The sequence below is a fragment of the Gordionus sp. m RMFG-2023 genome, chromosome 3 (assembly GCF_954871325.1).
Source record: "Gordionus sp. m RMFG-2023 chromosome 3, tfGorSpeb1-WG-v2, whole genome shotgun sequence".
In the NCBI taxonomy this organism is placed as follows: Eukaryota; Metazoa; Nematomorpha; class Gordioida; order Chordodea; family Parachordodidae; genus Gordionus; species Gordionus sp. m RMFG-2023.
In genome coordinates, this window is record NC_088777.1 from 31,613,229 (window position 1) to 31,639,159 (window position 25,931).

General features: G+C 26.0%; 1 protein-coding gene across 2 annotated transcripts in view; it reads left to right on the forward strand.

The window, feature by feature from the left end:
• Nucleotides 1-1,891: 1,891 nt before the first annotated feature.
• LOC135925637 (rab11 family-interacting protein 4A-like) overlaps nt 1,892-25,931 on the forward strand; it is a 37,041-nt gene continuing 13,001 nt past the window's right edge. The window contains exons 1-8 of one of the 2 annotated variants that reach the window (XM_065461015.1): nt 1,892-1,991; nt 3,034-3,337; nt 8,325-8,375; nt 10,499-10,649; nt 14,274-14,383; nt 20,760-20,900; nt 21,199-21,280; nt 21,482-21,619. In XM_065461015.1, coding sequence (XP_065317087.1) covers nt 1,988-1,991; nt 3,034-3,337; nt 8,325-8,375; nt 10,499-10,649; nt 14,274-14,383; nt 20,760-20,900; nt 21,199-21,280; nt 21,482-21,619 — 981 coding nt within the window. In that variant the 5' untranslated portion in view covers nt 1,892-1,987. The remainder of the gene's footprint in view (nt 1,992-3,033; nt 3,338-8,324; nt 8,376-10,498; nt 10,650-14,273; nt 14,384-20,759; nt 20,901-21,198; nt 21,281-21,481; nt 21,620-25,931) is intronic. The other variant, XM_065461016.1, reaches the window with a different exon arrangement.

Here is a 25,931-nt window from a genome sequence, read left to right on the forward strand (position 1 = left end):
TAAAAATATATTTTATTATTTTTTATATTCGTACACACACTATATATATTATCTAAAATATAAATTAGAATACATATAATCAAAACGAAAAACAAAAATTAATAATAGGTAAGGTTATAAAAATTAGATTATAAAAAAGTAAAAATATAAATTTGAATATATAACACAAAATAGAACACATCTTAAGGATATATAAAAATAAAATTTAATAACAAACAACTGTTTCAACAAATACTATATGTAATACTTAGAATTCTAAAAAAAAATTGTTCAGGGGGCCATCAATTTTTTTTACTTCCTTCAGGAGGATATTAGAGGGCCATTAAAAAATTTGTTCAAGGGGCTATTCAAATTTTTAAGGGGGCTCGTGCCCATGCATGCACTCCCTCTTCCAGGAACCCTACTAGGTGAAGGTGCTATCAGCAAGCTATATGCCAATGCAAGATCATGTAAAGGGCTTAAGAGAACCCTTATCCGAGGAACAAAAGATGTAATGGACAATAAGAAATTGCAAAAATCAAGGAATTGAATAGTGAAAAGTAATAATATAAAGAGATCAAGAAGGGATATATTTTTTTTAGGAAATCTATTAGTCCTTGAGGAAGTAATGTATATTTGATATGATATATTGATTATAGGAAAAATATAAATATATATGAGTCGATTTATAATTAAATATGATGTTATATGAATCTTATATTTTTTTGGGGAGAAAATTTGTTAGTAAGTCATGTCATTCTCTAATGCCAGCTTGTAGCTTAATAAAGGGGAAAGGTGTCATGTATAACGTGTTGTGTGATATATGATATTAATATCAATCAAGATTATTAATCTAATATTCGCGTTGGAATTATTCATTCATATTAACTTGGATCCTTTTGTTTGTATATTATATATTTCGAATTGATTAATTCTATTCCTAACACCTATATTGGTTGGTGATGGGATTGTAAACCATCACAAACAACCATCACTTTCATCGTTATGCTTCTTTTGATATAATTTCCGCGCACTTAAATTTAAAATACCATTTGATTGGCTAAAAAGAAACCCATTTGGGGATTATTAGATCAAATTAAGTATCTTTTAGATTTTACCAAATATAGTGGGTTTGGTGTCTAATAAAATGAGCATTTCTTCTCATTTAATATAAACACCAACATAACTTTGTAGTATAGCCATAAGCTAACCACCTACGAGGTTCACAAGGTTGGTTCTTTTAGATTTTACAAAATGTCGTGAGTTAGGTGTCTAATATTATAAGTATTTCTCCTTAATATGAACAGTAATCCTTATCCTTATTGCATAGGCCTAAATTAACGTAACATCTAAACCCATGATACTGCACATTTAACCCTTGCTGACATCAAGGCTTAGCATAAATCACACAGCATAAAATGTAACAATTCATCTACTTAGTTTTAAAATATATAAACCTTGAAAGTTTATCGATTAATCGCTGCATAAATTCTTTATTTTCTTAAATTTTCTTGCTTTTGAAACCAAATCCAATCAAGTTTAAAACATTTGCTGAGGCTGTGTCGATTGTTTCTTATTTAACCATACCCCTACCCCTAATATAACATTAATAGTTTAAGAATTTATTATATTAAGGATTACTATCTTGTCATTGGGTAAAATATTAATTGTCTTCAATTTAATTGAAACAAAATTTTAACTTATAATTTAATATAAAAATAAGATTAATTATGATTTTTTTAATGAACATAATATAAAATTGTATTAAATATGTATACATATATATGAATATGTGTACAAATAGACTTGGAATGAGAAAATGTTATAAATAATTTTTTTAAAGAGATTTTTATATATAAAATTAACAATAATGTTTAAAATATAATACGGAAATTTTAATAAATACTTTATTAGCGGATGTATAAATATTTAACACCTGTCGTCAACAAATTACGGTCAGCTGAGAGGGCATCTTATCAAAATTTTATAAATTCCATTTTCACAAGCAATGGGTAAGATTATTTTTTTTCTCACCTTTTAAAATTGAGAGATTATTTAAACTATTCTAGCATTGACAAGATAACATTATATAAGATAAATTGCATTTTAAAATTGTTGGCTAATATTAAATTATTTATATCCTATAAATACTTACCTTGTTTACTTAATAATATATTATGATTTATTTTTGGCTAATTACAAATTAATATATGAAATTATTTTGCCTAAATTAAAATATATATTAATAAATAAATATTTAAAATTAATATTTGCATATTTTAAAAAATTATAGTTTCTTCACAAATTGAGATTTTTTGCATAATGTCTTAGATAATATCGAATTAGTTATATGATTATATTGTATACACATAATGTTTAAAAATTTAAAATAAAAGGTTATATTTTATACTTTATATCAACCATGAACTATGCTAGGTTATATGCTATAGTGAAAGTGATAAAAATGTGGAAAACTTTTATTTAAAAAAAGTGTGAATAGTCTGAGATTAGATTGTTCATATCAAGAACAACTGAAAAACTCAACTAAAATTTCAGATTTTTTTAAATATAAGCCAGTTATCGATAATCGGCAGTAGGTATCAATATTAAAGCTAAAAAATGACATAAGCTTCTGCTCATATTTTCAAAATTTTGTCATCGTCAGGAAATGAATGCCATAGTTATCATTTTAAAATAGTAGTCATGAAATTTGCCTTAACTTTCATACCCTCCTTTTTTCAATTTAATGACAATTTCCAGCTTTGCCTGGGTAAACCAGATTCCCCTCTAATTATATTTCTTTTTGCTGGCCCTGTGCATCACTATTTGTGAGATCCATTTTCCTCATATTCTCTGTTATCATCTTTGTCATTCTGGGCCTTCCTTAAGGCCTTGATCCTTTTATTTTCATCATGGTGCACCTCTTTACTCTGTTAACTTTTGTTTTTCACTCCACTTTCATATAAATATATTTTTCCTAAAACTGCCAATATTAGTAGAACTCTAATAGCAATTGATAATAAAAATAATATTTTTTTTATCCCCTTATATTAGATATTGATACGAACAATCTATTCGACAAAGTGCAACTAAATAACGACATATTATCCTCACCTCCACCTATCCCACCCAGGCATCAGAATAATTCTGCCCTAATAAGTCCGCTGACAGCCCCCTTGACTGGTCACTCCAACAAGTATGCTGAAATCCTTAAAAATGCTACGTCTCTTCAAATATCAATTGACCAATATACGCCTGAATTGTCTGATAACAATATTCATTTTCGGGATTTTACGGGCCAAGGCAATTTAATACCCAATTTTCAACGAACCCGTTCCTTATGCTATAAGAAGAAAAGGTATTATAAATATATAATTTATTAATATAAAAAATATTATTCCATAATATTTTTAAATTTTTTTCCCAATGACTAAAATGATCATGGTCAAGTTACCAGTTTGCTATATTATATGGCTACAATAGATGTCTTTTAATTTTATTTCATGTTTGTCTTAAAATTTATATGATGGTCAAAAATTATTATTTTTCTTTAATATGTATCTTATCTAGACCTGAGCGCCGACAGCCTTAACGACGACGGCGTTTCTTTTTCTTAAAACGATCGGCTGGCGACGGTGTACCGATTTAGACTTCACCACAAAAATCGGTGACAGCGGCGCGGCGGCGTCAAATATTTTTCTAACTTGAACCTTAATTAAAATTATAAATTTATTAGAAATACTTTTAAAAGCAAATTTTTGCTATATTATACAAATTTTAAATTAAATTTTAACTATAATTTAACGATTTTATTAAGTTATAATTATCATGTATAAATATTATTTTATTTAGATATATAGGACATAATGATGATCTTTTAGAGTTTGCGCTCGCTGGGTGTAGCTTGAACCTACAGGGCATTTCTGGTTAATATTGAAAGTATAAAAATATCCAATGCTCTCATTTTTCAAAATCTAACACATCTTTTATCTCTAAATTATAAGGCGAAAATAATGAATAGTACTTTTTTTAGACTAGTTAAAAAGTTTTTGTTCCAGATTCTTGTGATGAATGTTAGGTATCTAATCTTAAGAAAATATTCTGAAACAACTTCATCAGTTTCACATTCAGTTAAATCGAACGTGTAAGATAACATAAAGGTAGCTATCATCTTTATCAAGTGTTATTTGTAAGCATATGTTACAAAAGGCCTTATCTGCCGCAACATTGGTTCTCTTATTATTTGTGCCAGTTTTTAAGATCCAAAATGTTTCCATAGAAGGTCTTGCTTGCAAGGATATACTAGATTTTGTAATGCTGCATTCATTATAAATGTTTTAGTCCTGCTATGTTTATATATGTTATAATGGCAATAAAATAAAAATCATTAATTAAAATTTCCTTTTATAATAAAAAATAAATTATATATTTTTTATGATGAGGAGTTATGTATTACTCCTTATATATTGATGGTCTTACACAAAAGTTCTTAAAGATGAAATCATTGAAACTCTAAATTACAACTCATGACTATTTACAGAATACAAATTATAAAATCTAACTTTTTTAAAACCTATCTAAAATAAATCTTTTTAGGACTAACAAAGGAATAGGATTAATTTAATAAAATATATAATAATATTTCAATACATTTTCTGTATTATTAATTTAATAACATATCAGTTACAAATCAAATGTTTTTATAGCAAATAATATTAATTTAAAAAATAAAATGTTAATTATTAAAAAAATATTTAATATTATTTTTCTTCTAATTATATTTCATAAATATATAAATATTATTTTTAATAAAAATCACATCGCCAAATTTTTACATCGGCACGGCGTGCTGAGCCCCTACACATTTTTGGCGGCGGCGTCAGCGTGGACAAAAATAACCGGCGGCGCACAGGTCTAATCTTATCCAACTTAATTCTATCTAAATAGTTTTTTCTTTTTCTCAATCGTTTAAGTGATTTTAAAATTTATGTATTTTTTCTAATGCTATCGGATATTGGTTTTGTTTCTGCAACAAGCCTGTATGACCAAAGTTATAGACACGTAATTGCATAGTTATTAAGGATTGTTAAAAGTTACTCCATTTGTAGTATTTTACCTTATTTAAGGCAGAGGCGCACCATTTCCACTTTTTATTTATATTACTGATTAGAGGTGGGCGCGGGCCTTGAAATTACGCGTGACACAAGGGGTCACGGTGTGAGTGTAAATAAATTATAAATTATTAGGTTGTCGGGCCTTCCCAAAAATTTTTGCCTGGCATATTGGGCGTGAACATAAATTTCCCGCGAATCACAGAAATTTTAATTTTTGAAATTGTTTTTTTATTAATATAAATTTGCAATTTTATATTTATAATATATATTTCCTAATTTAATTTAGTTCTTTATGAAAACAAAAAACTTCCCCATTTTATTTCCGTCTTATAAAATGAAAAATAGTAAATCTCTCAACTCTCGTTCAACAATAGAAATTTGGGAATAAATAAATTTAATTAAACCCTTCAATACTCTGTTGAAAAAAATGACGTTGGTACTCTGGTGTGGTTTAATAGACCCCACTTTCAAATGTAAATATCTCGTTTTGTATTTAATATTTTGGTTTAATATTTGGATACAAGATAGAACAAACCTTAAATTTTATAAAATATTTATTTATTTTAATTTATTATGCTTAGATTAAAAATAATGAGGATAATTATAATTTGTGTCAAAATTTTCTAAAAAAGTTTACTTTTATTAAATTTTAAATATTAAATTAAAAAAATAATTTATCTATTATATCATCATTATAATTCATTATTTTGATATTTATTCTTCAATATAAAACAAGATTTACACTAATATATGCAAACTTAAAAAAAAATATAGGACATTGAAATATGTTAATTTTGACTTATCACATATAGTATTAATATGCTACAAACATAATTTTTTTCCCCATATTTGACAAAAATATTTCGTTTTCACATCTTTACTGCTAGGACATATACTGCACTTCCTCTTGCGTGGATAAGATTTATATTTTGAACTTTGCCTAATATTTTGCATATAGATTCCTTCAAAAGTCAGGGCAATCTGATAATTTTTGTTGTACTTCTAAATGTAGTTCAATTGATATTTTATATATGAAATTACTTCTTGTAATGGGTATTTTTGTGTTTGCTATATGATGTGAATTATTTGATATTATGTTTAGAAGTGTGTAAGACCTGCTTAAAATTGTATTATTTTTTGTCATTCAATATACCATATCTAACCTACCTTTGGTCATATTATAAAATGTTATAATTTCAGGCTTGCTTGTATCATTTGTATCAACATTTTTATTACAGTGGAAAGTCGATAGCATTATGACATCTTTTTCTTTCTTTGGATATGATAATAATGTTATTTTTTTCAAATTCAACTCAAATATTTGAAAAATGATATTACATTTTAAATAATTTTATTATATTTACTTTTAGAATATGTGAAAATCATAATAAATGATAAAAATAATTTGAAAAATGAGATAATTATAAAAAAACTTCAAAAAAATTACATATTTACTCTGGTGGGGTCTCACAAACTCCAATCAGTCACAAAATCTTTATATCTTAGAAATTTGGAATATAGATTCTAATATATTTGTTGAAGCTACTGAAGATTCCAGATCATAATAATAAACCGTTTTTATTCAATTCTAGTAAGCCTGGGGTCTCATATACCCCACCCAGGTATTGAAGGGTTATAAATGTTTTATTTCATTTATACTATATATAACTATTTGCACTCAATTATAATCAGTCAAAATATATAGAAAGATTAAACATCTTAATAACTTATTGTTTAAATTTTCTCATATTTACCTACAAATCTAAAATACTCAATTATAATTATTTAATATATAAAAATAACAATAATTTTTCCTTTACATTTTGATTAACAAGTTTTTTAAAATATTTACATCTAAATATTAATTTGCCTCTATAATCTTTTTTAAGCCATTGCCTTTCAATTGTTTGAATATATATTGAGGGTCTGACCTTAATACGAAATTTTTTGAATGATATACATAATGATCATAATAAATATACTTAGTACAATGATTGTAGAGTCTTATGCACATACTTAAATTTTTACCAATATTCAAAGAATACTCGGTAATCTAAGGACAGATTCTCACCCCACAATAAATGAAGTTTATATATGGAAACAGAAATTAGTACAACCTTCTCATAATCAAAACCCTTCAGGACAACATTTCTCAATAAAGGAAAAATATATTATTCAGCCATTACTTAAGATGGGCTTAATTCTAGATCCGAATTTCAAAAGTCTTGAGTTTTTAATAGACGAAGAAAAGGAAGATGTATATATAACAACCTTAAAAATGCTAAATGATATAAAATTGGATGAAATGCCTAAGCCAATGCCAACTATCATTCTTGTCCTACTCTTAATTTGCTATCAATATATATGTTTAATTTTTTTTAAATTTTTCTAATTCATCCTATACACATAAAAAATTGTATACTATAAATGAAACATTTAGAGAATTTATTTCTATATGATTCCGATGAAGCATCAACAACTAAAGATGAAAGTAGATTCATCTCTCATAAAACAAATAACAATGACAATATTTTAACATTTTGGAGGCAGAAAAATCATTTTCTTTTTTTAGAAATTAGCAAGTAAAATTTTGTCATCCCCGGCAAATTCGGCTTCTAGTGAAAGGATATTTTCTATAGCCAATTGCATATTAGAAGAAAGGAGAACACAATTGAAATAAAAAACATGGACTCTCTTCTTTTTCTAAATAAAAATTTTGATTTATAAATTGTATTAATTTTGTGTTAAGAGAAATAAAAACTATGATAGTAGATAAATTAAAAAAGCACAAAAGGATAGCAATAAAGTTTTTAAATTTTAAAAACACCATGAATTTTCGGGAATGCCCGGCATGATCAAATTAATGTCTTTCGTGAGCGGGCGGGTCGGGTAAAATTTTTTTTAGTAGTAAGCATGATAGGGCGTGAATTTTTTTATTGACACTGTGAGCGGGTCGTGAATAAAAAATTAGGCCCGCGCCCAACTCTGTCGCCGATATATACTTCTTTTTTTTATAAGAATTTATTGTTATTTTGGGTATTGGTAACTGGTATTTATTAAAATTGAAAGTATACCAAAGCTTAAACTTATATTTTTTTAAAGTTTGAAATGATACAAGAAAACTTTATATCTACTTTATAGAGAATGAATAAAGAAAAAGGAAGAAATAAATATACCATTTTTAAGAAATAATCTATTCTATCTAACATTTTTTTAATTTATAAAATCGAGAAAATATTTCAGAGATACGAACCCTAACATTAAGTCGTCTACTGTTCCCAGGTAATTATATTATAGTCATTAATTATATCACTCATTTTTTAACTTTGCAACCTTTTTTTTAATATCCTCTTTTGTCTTAATTTTAATTCAATTAACAGGGCTGCGCCAATTTTAAATATCGGATCAGACCGATATTCAATAAAACGATTTGATCCGATATTATCATTGTTTTTGGTTACTTTATGATTGTATATGTCATATTGAGATATGAAATTTTTGGTGATTCAGAATCTCTCAATTTTATAACATTTATTGAAGACGATTTTTAAATTTGAAAAATCTGTTTATTTTGATATGAACATTTGCTTATTTTTTAATTTATATGAATCTATTTAAAAAATATTATAAATTAAGAGTAGATCAAAAGTTCAATGCTGGCTACTCTATACATGCTGGAACACATTTCCCATCAATTCGGATTAAATTAAAAAATTGCCCTCAGTAAATAATTCAGAATTGCGAGATTCCGAATAACAACGGATTCTTTATTCCAATACGACATATTTTTATAGGATTTTATATTATTTTACATAATTTATCATTTATTTATAATGTTAAAAAAAAATCGAATTATTTTAAAAGAAGGAGGCAGTTAAAAATTGTTATACCATTTTTTGTTTTATTTATTATTTGCAACAAGAAAATAATTAAAAAATATTTAACTAGTCACATTCCGCCATATATTTCTCATATTTTAAATGAGATGATTAACTTTTGGGGAATAAAAAAACTTCTGGTTCCAAACTGTAAAAGTGATCAAAATTAAAAATTTTTTTTAAAAACATTCAACATTTTAACAATTTTTTTTTATCTTTCTTGCTCTTTTGTTAGAACAAACTTCTGGAGATTTTTAAATAGGTTCCGATTTTGGTTCTTGTAAATTTTTAAAGAGTGATCCAGTTCCTAGATTTATCCCTGTCTGGTTCAAACTCTGTTATTTCTACAAAATATTAGCTTTTATAAGTTGGATGTTGAAGAATATATGTTTAGTTATATGTTATAAAAAAAATTCTTTTCACGGAATATTGGATCTGAGTTTTCTAGATCGAAACAACCTTCCCAATTACTGTTGTTATATTCTTCGTGTCAATTTCAATTTTATTGTGTTTTTAAATTTTTTTTTATAATTAATTCTGAAAAGGACACCTTGGGGTTAAAAAGGTTCATATATACTAAATTATACGCAATGTAATGGGAACAACAAATTTCGTTCGTTATTTAAAATTAATTAATGCTATTGTTCAAGATAATATTTTGACGTTTAAAAATTATGGAGGTAAGTAATGTATAATTTTTAGTGCGTATGACTATAAAACCTATGTCTTATGTTTGATACTCCATCAAAGGCATTTTTTTTTTAAAAATTATTTGTAGAAAAAGATTTTAAATAAAATAATTTGAAGATAGACTCTGAAAATGGAAATATTTTTTGCAATAAACAAGATTTCGTTAAAATGTTCACTATACACTAGATTTTTTTAAAATGATGGAAATAGTATTTTTGATTTACTATTTTGGGTTAACATTAACGAGTTTATGTACCTTATAAATTAGTATATTTCAAATCAAGATTTACTTAAATATAAGTTTAAAGGAAATTTGAAGTAAAGAAATAATGGTTTTGAAGTTCATTTGATACCAATTCCTTATTATTTATATATATTTTTTTAAATACAATATTTCCAAGTTTATAAAAACAAAATTATTTTAATGCAACTTATTAGATTAATTAATTTAATTAAGCATTTTCACTTCTTTAAAATAATATCTTTTTTCAGGTAAATTTTGTGATTCATATATGTATATCATACTTATTTAAATATATTATCTATAAAAGGCTTTTGATAAATTAGGTTAAATTTTATGAAAAATTTGGCAGAGTATTTTTATTTCAAATAAATTTTATTTTTCATTAGTATGATCAGAATCACTTCAAAATATAATATTTAATCAATGAATTAAATATCACGAAGGAAAAAAAGGAAGAGAACTTTATTATCTTTAAGTATTTTAATAACATAAAACTTGCAGTTTACAACCTTAAAAAAATTTTCATCTCAGTTTATTACAGGATTCTTTATTTAATTTTTTCCCCTCTAAATGCATGTTGTTTGTGTATATAGAAGGAAATTAATAACAGCATCAGACGATACCTCATTCGATTACTACTGCAAAAATCATAATAACGAAAACGAGAATTACGCGTTAAACCATCTCGAAAATGGCGTGAATAGCTACATTCACGAGGAAAACGTGGCGGATATTACCGAAAAGGTTTAATTTAAAAAGACAGTAATATATTTTTTTAAATTAAATATATATATTGCAATGTAAAAGCTGAAAATAATTCTCGCGAGAAAAACATTGGAAAGATTTCTTATTTTCCCGCAAAATTATCAAGAATATAATTCCCGGTATTAAAATCTTGGTAAATCAAGTGAAAAATATTTTCCAGAAAATAAATTCCTCTTTGAAAAAATTCCCCGGATAAAATTTCTTGAAAAAAAATACCCATTTTCTTAGATTCTTAAAAATTTATAGAAAATGAACAAGATCGAGAGAAAAATATCCAATGACAACTTTAAGAAATTAATTAGATTTTCAAAATATCTTGGAAAAAACCCCCAACAAGTTCATTTTCGCGAATGATTTACAATACAACCAAGACATTATCGCTAATGCATTTTTGTGAATATTTTACTGCAAACGAATTCCTAGTTAATGATACTATTTAATATATAAATTTTATTCGTAATATGACCTAAATTGGGTACGGACAAATGTCTTGATTGCCTATTAGGGTTATTATTATATTAAATATTGAGTTAGATTTATGTCAATTAATAAATATAAATATCTTACCATGGTTACACGTTTGTTTGTACATTCAATCAGATACTGATGACTGCTCTGTCAGTAATATAAAAAAAGATACTTATTCCCCTTAATTTTTTTCTCGATAATATGTTCGCCGAAACGGTAATATATTCGTGGGAAAGTTTTCGCCTAATATATTCTCTGAAACGCATTCGCAGTAATCAAGCTTATGTCTGTACTTATATTAAAAGGGATTACCTATTCCTCATCCCAAAAATCACTCACTAATAAGCCCAATGACATGTATTATTATAGCAATAAACTGAGTCTTTTATTTAATATGAAATTTGAAAACGGGATTAATTGATCTGTTCGCCATTTTGATTAGCTTGATAATAAATTATAGACATTTGCTTTAGCCTTCTTTATAATTATACTTTAAATAGCTAAGATGATTATCGGAACTTATTTTATATATCTGTTTATTAAACAAAAATCCTATAGAATATTAAGACTACCCAGCGTAATCAATCTTGTGATTGAATTAAACCATAAAAATCTTAGAAAATACCTAATCTGTTCATTATTGATAATTTTTTAGATATATTCTTGAAATAAAAAAAAGAACCCACATTAACTCATCTATCCAATAATATTCCATTTTCTAATAGAACCCATATCTAAATGCAATAATTACTTAGAATCATAAGATGGGCTAACCTTCCCCACAAATGTCTGGTTTGTTCAACTAAGAACATATATAGCTAGAAGCACTCATTAGTCTAAATCTGGTGAAGTTTTTAATTTAGTATATCTTTCTTTTTAAAAATTATTATATATCCAATATCTTTGACTCTTCCTCAAATCATTTTCCTAATCCATATATTTTCAGTTGGATTAAAAGAGTAATAAACGCAAGCTATTCCTTTTGTATTAATATCCAATAGATTTTTTTTTGGTTGATTTCGGTAAATCACATGTCTAGAAAAATGAATTTCCCATGCAGAAACCACATTTTGGATAATTAAAAAAATTTTCTAATAAGATCTGTTGATATCCCTGCATAGATTATATACATATTGTCTAAACATTTTCCTGTCATGAAATCCTGCGCCATGACGCTTGCGGGGGAATTAAACGAGATAATCCGAATTCAAATCTTCGTTTTTCTTTCGTATAATAAAAATTTTATATGATGTCTTGTATAGATTCCCTATAAATAATGAAATTAATTTCCCGAAAAATAATCCACCCAAAATTAGATCACCTGAAATTAATTCTCCGGGAAAATAAATTCCCTGGAAAAAAAATTCCCTATCTTTTTAGATTTTAAAAATATGAAGCGGAAAATAATTATCTAAAAATAAATCTGATTAAATTAAGGCAATTTAACTTATGTGATGAAAATTATAATTATTCTACTTTGAAGCAAATTGGTGAAAATATATTATAAATATGTTATATTATGATTTTAATCAAGTTGAAATATAGAAAAATGTCAATTATCATAATGATTATTTTTGAATGAGTAAAAAAAATATTAACATGTTATGGTTATGTTATGATTTCAGTGAAGACAAGACCCGCATAGTTTTTGCAATGGAGTATCTAATTTTTTTAAAAAAAAGTTTAATTAAAAAAAACATACTTTATTTTATCAAAAATAGTTTTAAATTTAACAGGGTATTAAAAGGATTTAAATAATTTTGCATATAAAATAAATGTAAATTAATATTTGTTATTACAAATAACATCCGGATTAAAAAAATATAAGATTAGTAAGCTATGATTTGAAAAATTTCTGTTAAATTCTATTGAAGACCTTCCTAGCGCCAAAACTATATATTTTAAATAGTTAATCACCATCCTACGCTATTATTATAGCGTAATATATGCGTTAAAATTTTAGAAAATGTAACTCGTCACCGATATTAAAAATCCACTTTTACCTTTTTTGGAAATGAAAAAAAAACAGTAAAAAGTATAGATGTTTTTAAAGAAAAGACTTCAGGGACTATCTAACGAAATCATACCAAATATAGGTCTACCATTTAAATTTTTCGAGTGATCTTTATATTGATTTATTTTGCAAAATTTGGAAAGACCCTATTTTTACTGAACCCTCCGAAATTGATAAAGTTGTTTTTTTAAAAAAATAATTCTTCATAACATGCTTGATAACCATACAAAATGAATCTTGTTTTTATGGATTTATAATACGATGACCCAATTATGTCATTCATAATCGCTTTTAAAAATTTTGTCATGGATTATTCATTTTATAAAATACGATAGTATTTAAATAACTTATTTTTGTCTCTCCTATAAAAAACTTTCTTATTGAAGTACCACTATTTCTCATTTAGATAATCTTTTTTATCGTTTATTGACGGTTTTTCATACCCAGATAAACCAGTATCCCCTCTTATCCATTTTTTTTTACTTTTTACGCCCCTAGACATTGTTATTTGGAAGACCCATTATTCTTATGTCATCCGTTATCGCTTTCATTTGCGTCTTTATTGATTTTCCTCGAGGCTTTGGTCTCATTACTTCCATCCAAAACTAAATAGTCTTTACACCTCATTTTCTCAAAGCCCATTTAATAACTTTGCGTCTGACCCTGTCAAACGCCTTCTCCAAGTCCTTCGCCCAATATATTGCCCACAAAAATTGCATCCGTAGTTCCCTCCCAGGTGTAAAATCAAATTGAATAACCTAGGTTTTCACTTGATCTCCGATTCTCTTCTCTAAAATTTTCTCGAAAACTTTCATTTCATCCCTCAGAAGCTTAATCACTCAGCACGAGCCACAATCTATCTGATCACTTTTTCCATTGTATACCAGAATAACTGTTTCTTTCCAATTTGCTAGAATACTTCTTTCACATAAAATTGAATTGCCCAAATATGTCTTTAATTCCACTCCAATTTCTTTTGCTGTTATTATTTCAGTCGCTACTCTTTCTCGGTGTGTTGCTTTCATTTAGATAATTGTATTATTATATCCCCTTTCATTGTATTTAATACCATTTTTAATTTCATTTTTCATTATTTTTATTTATTTAAACTTTTCAATCAGATCATCACGAACATAAACGACCACTTAGAAAGGTTCGAGAAGAACCAGAATGGGGAACTCGAAAGGGACAACAAACATCTTAACAGGGATAACGCTATATTGAAAGAAAAGTATTACATATCATGATTTAATGAAATCTAACCTTTAAAGAGAGAGGTGGTGCGTCATCCATGATGTCATATTTCTTAAAACCACCAAAACGTTTTTATAACAATTCAAAGACATATAAATATCAGTGACCTTGACAATAATGTTATAAAAGGGTTCAATATTATAGATAGGGTTCGGAATTTCATTAAACAAACCAATGATTTCTCTTACAATTACAAATAAGAGTATTATTAACCTTTATAATCTCGAAATAATAATTTAATTACTAAATATATAGTTTACAGAACTAACTTAATTTCACACCTAAATATTATAAATATAATTAATAAACTTTCGAAACTTTAACGAAGAAAGAGAAATACGCTATTTTCAATGTAAAAATAAAATAGTGGCCTAAATTATTTTTTCGAATTTACGAAAGTTTTTTAATTTATTAAATTTAGAGAAATTATAAAAATTTAATAAATTTTAGCTTAAAGTGTGGTTTATAAAGTTGCTAAATTTTTTGGAAAAAAATTAGGGAGACTGGGGTTATATTGTCTATAATAAATTAAGGGGCTATAAAAAGCGAAGAAGTAACTTATCAAGATAATTTTAACGTTTTATTTTATATATATATATTTATATATGATAAAAGTTAATATCTAAGAAAAAAATCTTATTTTGAGGTATGAAAAATACACGGGGGGACGTTTTAGCCTATCATTTTATATATATTTTTTTCATTTTTTTAGATAAAAACAATAAAAATAGAGTAATAATGTACACTGTTCTTAATCCTATACAAAATATTGTAAATTTATTGTCAAATAGATATTAAATATACCATTTTATCCTTGTTATAAATATTACTTGTCAAAAACTTGTTATCACTTAAAACTGTCAAATAATTAAAAAAAAATAAGTTAGCCATTTCAAATTGGTGGCCCTATTGCAGCCTCTGGTGTTCTCGATGATATTTGGAATTTTTTTAAATAAATGCATCAAACCAGCCTTCACCAGCTGCTTCAGTTATCTCCCAAGATTTAGGTGTTTTTAAATGCTTCTTAGCCATAAATGCTAAGATTATAACCTAGATATAAACATAATGTATTAAATTATAAATATTGAGTTTATCTCATAAGAATCTAATTTCTAAATTATTTAAATATATATCATTTTTAATAATTTTGTGCTAAATCAATGTACATCATTTTGAAATTAATATATTGCAACAACATTTTAAAATATTTAAATCTAATACCTATAATTTAATACTAAATCAATGTACATCATTTTAAAATTAATTAATAAATTGCAACATCAAGTTTAAGTTAGAAACTTAATTAAATATTACAGGCTGAAAGCTAGGCTAAGGTAACAATTTAATGCTAAATCAATGTACATCATTTAAAATATTACAATATTATTCTAAAATTAATAAATAAATTCCAATATCATGTATAAATATATATAATTATCATATATAATTAAATCTGATCTATTTTTGTGAATCTATTTCTATTATAAAAGAATTTAATATTAATTTATAATGAAGTCTTATAAAAAATTTTTTTATTTTGTTATTACAAAATTCATTTAATTTATAAAATAATAAAGAATAGAAATGTTTAGGGCATAATCCTGAAAATAGTTTATCATAACCATTTTATAAGTAATTTAATGAATGTATGAAAGGTTATACGTCCATACCCTCTATAGGTCCTCAGATTTATTTAAAAATTATTTTTTGGCTATTAAATTAATATTACTATTGTCAAAATTCGTATACATGATTGAATGAAAATTATTTTATAATTTAGCATCGATATTAAGATAGAGCAACTAAAAAATTATTAGGGAAAATTTGAAATTTTGAAAGTTACTTTTGAATGCTAAAATTTAAATTCGCATTTAAAAATTTTCATGTGCAATTTTGTGCGAAATATTTTTAGACCCATTAAAAAAAATACATATGTATTTGTTTTAAATTTAAAATCTCAAAGTTTATTACTTTTTAAATCATAGAAGAAATTATCTGCCCAGGCATAACTATCCCCGATCTCCCCCTAAGAATTATTAATTTATATTTTTCAAATTATAATAAGAAATGGGCAGTTATATCAAAATGGGAAGTATACAAATAATTTGGTAAGAATTATTCGAAATTTTTTAATAGAAGATTTTGGACATTTTTTATAATTTTATTAGGTTACGAATTTTATAAGTATATTTAGGTTATAGTCCCCCCCCACTCCCCCCACCCCAAATAAAATATTATAATCTGGAGTATTAATCCTAAATTGTGTAGGGCATAGACATGCCTGGATATTTTTTTGTTCGAGGGATCATCTTTGATCAGTTATAAATGCCGTCCTTTAAAATGTTCCTTTGATTGTGGATGATGTAGAGAAATGCTTAGATAATGACGTGCAATGTTCTAGAAATTAGGAAATCAAAATTTATTTTCCTTCCACCAATTGAGAGGACATATATCTTTTCGCGCTCTTAGTTCTTCTATGTACTCTTCAGTTCCTAATATTAGGGTTCATTTTAATTAAAGATTCATGTAGATCATCTTTGTTGTTATTTGTTGTAGAGCTAGAGGCGCTTGAAACTTCTTTACTAGTAGTCATTTTAATATATTTATATGCATCACGCATTAAATATAAGGGGTAGTGGTCTCATATCCGCTAATTCCATCCATATTGATATTTATAATTGACACAATTTTGGGTTTATTCTTTGATTACCAGGTTTAAACCCAAATGGATTATTTTCAATTATAACAATTCTCCCCAGTCGTTTTTATATGATTTTCTCCAAATTGTATAATGCTAATAAAAATTATCAACTATATCATTAATATTATACACTACACCTAAAATTTTATCTTCCTTGCTTATTTTTGTTTACAAAGCATGATATATATTATATATTAACGGAATCATGCGCTTGCTCCTATTTGCTCTCTATCATACCTCGGTTCACAAAACCACATAAGTTTTAAAAAACCTAGTTTCTCCTTTATTCAAACGTCAAAATAATAAAATAATTCTTTAATCAACGTGAATTTTTTTGTATATAAGGATAATCTATGACGTTATTTAATAATATAATAAAAACATAAAAAGTCTATAATGTTTAATGCTGTGAATCATTACCCATACAATAATGGGTTAGACAGGGACTCAGCTTATTCGAGTTATTGATTGAATATAATTTAAAACGAATACAACGAAACGAAATTACAACGAAAAATGAAACGACCAATAATGAATATAGAACAAGAACTTCAAAAAATTGAGATATGTATTGTATTTAATTATATGTAGAATTGTTATTATTTATATCTTTTCATTATAATAGTATGTTTTATTATTGATTTAATATAGGCTCACTGTTTAGTAATATATAGATATATTAATAACGACTGAACACATACATGTAATACCATATCATCCTTTATTAGTTAATATCAAATTTTTAACTTATATTTTTTTTATTTGGATCATCTCTGCCACATATGGTTATAAAGTATACAAATATTGGTATTTTTTGAGTAACGTTGTGTGATTGTAGTATGATATATAGTAGATCGGAGACGGGAGAATTTTTCCACCTGTTAATATTTAATAAAAATGGGTATTGCATTTAAATAAAATGTAATCTTTATGGTGCTGTAAATATTTCTAAAAAAATCGAACGTGTTCAACATTCATTGACAAAAATCGAACGCGTTTACTTTCAAGTTCACTTTCAAAAAAAAGGAACGCGTTCACGTTCATGAACCGTTCAAAATTTTATGATAAATTATTTTTTAAATTTAATTTAATATAAATAAACTTATATTTTTTAATACAATATATTAGCCATGTTAAAAAATAATATAGTTATATTTTGATAATATAATCAGGGACGAGAACCCGAACCTTCAATATTTTGCTGAACCCAAACCCTTTCTTAAAATTTAGGGTTCAGGGTTCAAGCTTTTTTTTTTAATTTTAAAAAATTTATATATTAATTTTAAAAAAATATTTTTTGATCATTTTTTCGTGTAATTATTTTTGTTATATTTTTAGTAATTTTTTAAATTGTATGTTAGTATTATAATTATGATGATAAATTATTTTATGGTGATGCTAATTAAAATAAATTGTTTTTAAAAATTTGATGTTTCTGTTATTTTAACTAATTTTAATAAGTCATTATTTTTCTCGTCTCCGAACCCTGAACCCGAACCGAGTTCAGGGATTTTTCACAGAACCCAAATCCAAACCCGAACCCATTTTTTTTAGAAGGAGGGTTCTCGTCCCTGAATATAATTATAAATAAAATATAATATAACGAATAAAAAGATACATTTATTTATAAAAAAATTTTCTTATTTTTAATAACAATTGTTTTCAAAATATTTATCTGATAGACAGGAACACTTGGCAGTTAATACGGTATTAGCTATACTAAAAACGCCCTCTACAGGGGCAGATGAGGAAATTGCGGTATTATACTTGATAAACAGCTCTTTTAACATGGAGAATTAATTAAAAACATTTATTGTTTTGTTATTTGCTTCAAAAAATTGAGATAAGTTATCCTCCTCCAATCCATTCTCTACTTCCTCGACAAAAAAAAGGATATCTCGAAATTAACAGTTCTCTAGAGTTTTCAAAGCATTTTTTTCAATAACGCTATAAGTTTATTTTTAATAGGTTCGTTCTGTGGAAGTTTTATCCATGCCCATTGAAGTTTGAATGCTGGATTTATAATTGCAGAAAGAACATATTGATCTTTATATATATGTTCAAATCTTTAAAAAAATAAAATATATGTAATAATTGAGAGTGATAGGTTTAATACCTTTTATTAATCCCAGTTAATACGGCGTCTATCAATGGTTGACCACATTTGTGACCACTAAATTTTTTTAATTTTAAAATGACTATCGTTATTGTTGGGGTAAAATATCCCAAATGCATTATTTCTTCAAATTTAAGATTTTACTTAGTTATATTATATTATATAAAATAAAATAATTAAAATTACAATCAAATGTCGTTTTAAATTGGAACCTGAAGATTTTGACAATATAATACTTTTTGGCCACATTTTACACTTATTGAATTAGTTACTTCAATATAGGATGTTACTGTAAAACATTTATCATATTTGGCCATGGCAATGATAATTCATCTGATTTTGGATTTTCAGAATCAGATGATGAGGATTAAATAATAATATCCATGCTTATGATAATCTATTAAATTAAAATATAAACAATAATATTCAAATTAATAAATTATGTGTTAAAAGAATTGAAATGTGAAAAGGAAATACACATCCGGTTAAAAAATATAAATAATACTTTTTTTTTAAAAAAATTCGGAATTATTAAATTTTTCAAATAAATAAAAATAAAAAGTATTTTTAAAATTGAACGAACGTTAAATTCGAACGCATTCATCATAAAAAAGGAACGCGTTTACGCTCAAAGTTCGTCAAAAATAAAAGGAACGACGTTCATCATTTTTTTCAAAAAAACGAACTTTGTTCACGAACGCGTTCATTTTCAACGCGTTCATTTTCAACGCGTTCATTTTCAACGCGTTCGTTTACAACACTAAATCTAGCACATTGAACGTTGACTTGGTACCTTTTAACATTAACTTTAATTTTGAATTGTAATAACTTTAAAAAAAGAACACTTTTGAATATGATAATTTAAAAAATAAAATATAAAAACTGCCATTGTTTTGGGGAAAAAATTTATTCGTGTTCTATTGTTATGTCTCTGATTTTGCCGCATATATTTTTTAAAAATAGATTGAAAATATAATAACAATATAAAATTAAAATATGGGAAAACTAAAAAACTTTTTTTAAAAAATGTAATCCCCCCTGAATGCAACTACATCAAAAATTTGGATAAAATCAAAATATCCCCTACCCCCTTAGATTTTTAATGCGATCGTGTCTTGTTTTCATAGCTTTATAGGTCACTAAACGAACTAACCACTATTAATGGTGAAAATTAATTAAAAAATTGTCTGAACCCTAATTATAGCTATTCGGGATTTTCTAATTTTTTCGATTATAAAAATAGGTTAGCAATACCCCTCTCATTCAGGTATCAAGTATATGGGTTGAGTGTTCTTTGATATTTTATGTGACATTTCGATCAATCATGAATTAAAACAAATCTTTGGTTATGATATTTATATCTTGCAAGCCATATTAAGATGGTTATTATTAATATTTTATTTTTACGTGATATGCTTGCTATCGAATTATATTTTAAAATATGGTTATGTCTACCTTTTTTTATTTACAATTATTAATATAACATGGGTATTATACTTTTAACAAATAAATAAAATTTTAACTGATTTCCTATAGGATAAGAATGCAGGAAGAATTGATAAGGGAGAACGAATTCAAGGCTGACCTCAAGCTTAACGAGGTTATAGCACAAAACAGAAAATTTTTATCGCAGGTCGAAAAGGAAAAAACTGAAGAAATTCAAAGGCTTAAATTTAGGTTTTTTTAAATATAAAAATTGAGTTTTAAATCTAGAAATGCAGAAAGGAAAGATAAGACGTAAATAAGGTAGGAAAAAAATTAAATTAATATAAGAATATACGACGATTATAACATTTTTTAAACCAAATTAAATTTTAATTTAAAAAATTAAGCACTTTGTGGCTACATATAATAAATTTCAAATGAAGTTATTATAAATTAATTTTTTAATTTAAAATCGAGCTAGTAGAAAAAATATTTCTATGACGAGCTAATTTAGGTATATAACATAATGTAATGGCTGATTAATTATAAGGGTGCATCACCTGGAAAAACAAACACAAGAACAGGAAATTGTTAACGAGAGATTACAAAACATGGTTGAAAGCTTCAAAAAGGTTTGCAATACATATTAGAATCATTTTGATTTTTTTAAAAATACTGTGAGAAAGATTTTGATAAAATGACTCCACAAATCGGTATCATCTCTTTATCAAATTCTGTTTTTTAGTTTTAAGTTTTCTTAAAAAAAAGGATTTCTAATTATTTTGGCATTCAAAAATTGAATAATAAAAACGATTGTATTTTTTAATATGTAGGAAATGAACGAGACTATTAAAGAATTTACAGTTTGCAAAGAAACGAATCAAGACCTAAGAGATAAATGCCATCAAACCCAAGAAAAATATAATCGACTTAAAACTAGGCTAGAAAAGCAAGACTTCACGAAAAATTTGGTATGCATTCGAATTGTATAGTATATTATAGAAGTTGCCATAAGATAATTAAAGGATAAAGAATTAAAGATAGGATAAAAATATAGGGCTAACAGCCCAAAAATCTATCTATATATGCTTTAAAAATGATTAATTAAAAACGTAATATGATTAAAAACAATATTATATTATATTTTATTAAAAATATTTGACTATAAAATTAATGGAAAAAAGAAAAGAAATATCCTTTATGTATCAGACTTTATGCTTTTAAAACTGTGACATTAGCAAAAAAATAAAATTCTATCCAATGTCCATATCTAAAAACAGATGTCTCTTCAAGTATTAGGTTACTTGAGTCCCCCCAATAACGCCACTGTTTAAGGATACATAGTTAATTAGATTAAAAAAATATCAATTTGTTTTAAAAAGATGTAAATTATTATTTTCATAAGTTCTTGGTTAATCCTCTTGGCAAGGCAAGATTGTATAAAAATATAAGGGAGAAAAATATCTGAGAAAGGATAAAAATCAGGGACTGGAACAAGGGCGGTTTTCCGTTCCAGTTCTGGTCAAAAAATTGTTCCGTTCCACCATTTGGAACGTTCCTAGAAAAATATCGAAATATATTTTGTAAATCTACACATTTTAATTAATCGGGTCTTTGTGGTGTCAGTATAAATTTGAGAGTCGAAAAACAACGTCAACGCTTACCTGGCTACTTGGAGTTGCTAATACGATTTGGACCAATTTAAGAATTTTTTATTTTATTGGATTCCCAGTATAGCAATTTTTTGATTTATCTAGTGATACGCTCGATTTTATAGTTGAGAGAATATCATCTTTTTTGTAAGTTTTGCTATGTTTTTCTTTTTTATCCTTGGATATTAGAAACATTTTCTAATTCATCATATTCTTGTCCTTCTTCAGAATATATTTGAATTACTTACTATATTTAAATCTTCATCCTTAAAATTTTTAATATGTTCCCATGTCGCCAATAAATGATTTATAGCTCTATTATTTTCCTCTTCGTTTAAAAGAGATTTAAACCTAGGATCTAGATATAAGTCAGAACAAAATAATTAATTCATTAGCATTTATTCCCTTTTGTTGAGAGCTGGAATCAAGTCTTGTGATAATAGGGAATTAATTTTTTGAAGCCTTATTTCACATTTGGTCTATTGACCTATAAAGTCACCTCGAAAAATGCTCTCTTTTTGGAACATTAAGCTCGCTTCCTTTAACGGCTCTAATGAGGCTACCATTTTTCTACAGTTTTTAATCTTCACTGGAGAAAAAGATTTCAGGATGTATCATTTGTAAGGATTTAAAAAATAAAAAGAACTTAAATTATGCCATTAGATGGATTAAAAAAAATTATTTTTTTTAATTGTAGAAATAAATAAGAAATTATATATAATTTCCGGAGCGTTTCGGGAAGGTTCCAGAATACACGTTCCTGTTCCATAAATTTACTTAAAGTTCTATTCACGGAACGTTCCGTTCCATGTCCCTCTAAATAGTGAAGTAAAAAAAATAAAATTTGTCCTTTTTTATTTTCGGTTTATATTATAGAATTAACTGTTAAGGGGAAGTAGATGCTCAGGCAAAGTCACATACAAGATTTTTGCTACTTGATCATTGGGTAGTTATTCGACTATTAGGCCTAATACCATCATCTACCGATATATTTTTGGGCTCTGAAATTGATTATGTATTAATTATCTATATATTGGAGTAGCGTAGGCCTTGTCTGCATTAGTTAATTCTGTATTGGAACCGGCTAGGTAAATAATTTAAAAAACTGAACCGATTTGGTAAAGATAAAAAAAAATTAGATATGATACATCTCTAGTAGAGCTGTGCCGATATTAAATATCGGGTAAGATCGGTACCGATAATTAGCGTTTTCCAAAAATATCGGATCGGGCCGATACCTGTAAAAAACCCGATCCGATCTTTTTACTAAAAATGCAATTCTTAAAACTTTTGAGTAATGAAATGAATTATTATTACATCATATTTATTATTTTATTAATAATAATTTTTTAAAAAAATATCTAAAAAAATAAATAAAAAAAATTTAAAAAAATAATAAATTTTTCCGAGTTTCAGTGAGTTTCTATTTTACATTAATAATATTTTCTAAATAATTTTTTTTTAAACAATGCAAATGTTATTTATTTTTTAAAATAGATTTTAAAAGTTTTTTTATCTAATATATATAATCTCCATAATCACATGATGATACTTTTCGTATCTCCGTAATGTATTTAAAATTTAAGGAGACTATATAGTGTAATGTTAATTTTTTTTTGCCATCCTCGGGATTCGAACTGGCGACTTCACGATTGGAAGGCAAACGTCTTTCAATGCTACCCCCCTCAACTTTTTATTTTACAATAATTCTTCATATATATTTAATTTAAATTAACAATAATTTTTTATTTTTTAAATTTTGCCGTTAATTTTCATTTATTATTGGATAAGAAAATTTTTAAATTATGGTAAGTAATAATTTACTGTCCAATTATTTTATTGTAATCTACTTACTAATATAGTTTGTAAAGCAAAGACATTTATTACAGAGACCTGTAGGTAAAATTTTGCACATATTGGAATTATAAGAAAATATTCAAATTGTGGTAAACATTTTGCTGTTAAATTATTTTATTGTAATATATTTACAAACTTAGTTGGTAAAGCCAATTAATACAGAGACCTGTAGGTAAAATTTTGCACATATTGGAGTTATAAGAAAATATTCAACTTGTGGTAAACATTTTGCTGTTTTCAGGTTTATATATTAGCTGATATTTTTAAAGTTTTGTCTATATTTTTTATTTTTTGGGCATTTATTGTTAATAATTTTGAAAATTATTTTTAAAATTAGGGCATTTATTGATAAATATTTTTAAAATTTTTCCATTTATTTTATCCTATAATTTTAATTTACAATGTTATTTATATATATTTTTTTAAGTTAGCTATATTATTTTTATATAGATAAGAATAACAATGGAGAATAAGGATCAAATTAAATAATATAAATACATCTATAATTATATTCAAACAAAATAATTTAATTACTCATTTACCTCCAACTAATCTCATTTCAAAAAAATAATTTTATTTTTTAGAAAAAACAATTAATACCTATTCTATAATACTATAATATTATAGGATAAATCTGATATGATTCTCGTTTGCTCTAGAAGATTTAAAAAAAAAATTCAAAACATTTTACCTAATTTTCCCTAAGATTAATCCATTAGTGGAGCAACATAACTGTGGCCTTATGAATATATTATGCCAATTTTGTCAATCTTTAAATTTTTTTAGCTGAAAGACCTTCAGATGGTAGATTTACTCATTGTTGTCATAAAGGTAAAGTCAAAATTACTCAATCGCCATATCCTGATTATTTAAAAAATCTCTTATCTAACTCCTTAGATCCCTTGCCCAAATAATTTAATGCATTATATTAGATCTTATAATAGTGCGATCGCCTTCGCCAGTATGGGAGCACAGATTTCAGAATTATCAGGTAATGGACCTTATTGTTTTAAAGTTCATGGGCAAATTTATCATCGCACATTGCATTTATATCCCCAGACTGATATTCTACCTAAATTTGCTCAGTTATATGTGTTGGATACATCTCAGGCCATTGCAGGACGTCTTCAGCACCCTGCCAATTCTGATTGTGATATAAATATCATGAGACATTTAGATGAGCTTATACGCCAAATTAATCCCTAAGCTTTAAGTTTCAAAACCTTAGGGGAAGTTGAGAAAGCTGAGTTATCCCTTGCAGAACATTCAAATATATTACTGCCAAAGATTAATATGATATTTCGCGGAGATCGTTCTAGCGACCGTAGGCGGTATAATTTTCCTACAATTGATGACGTAGCAATGATTTTTACAAATGATGATGGGGAACCTCCCTTTAAGTGAGATATAAAAGTGTATCCTAGATCCAATGGGAATAATTTAGTAATTCTTAACATATTAAGCCCTAATTTAGACCCAATGGTTTACCCTGTACTATTTCCTCATGGAGATCTAGGTTGGCAGCCTAATATGATTGCTTTTAAATATAAAATTAAATTTAAGATATTGTTATTAAATTACAATAGAAATAAATGGAATATAAAATTTAAGACATTGTTATTAAATTATAATAGAAATAAATGGCAAAATTTTATGAAAGTTGCATGGGACTTGGTTTTTTGATCAGGTCTGGCCAGTGACCCCTACAACGGGGGGGGGTCCGAAGCAACTGCTTCTATAAATTTCTATGGGGGTACTTTTTTTTTTTTAAATT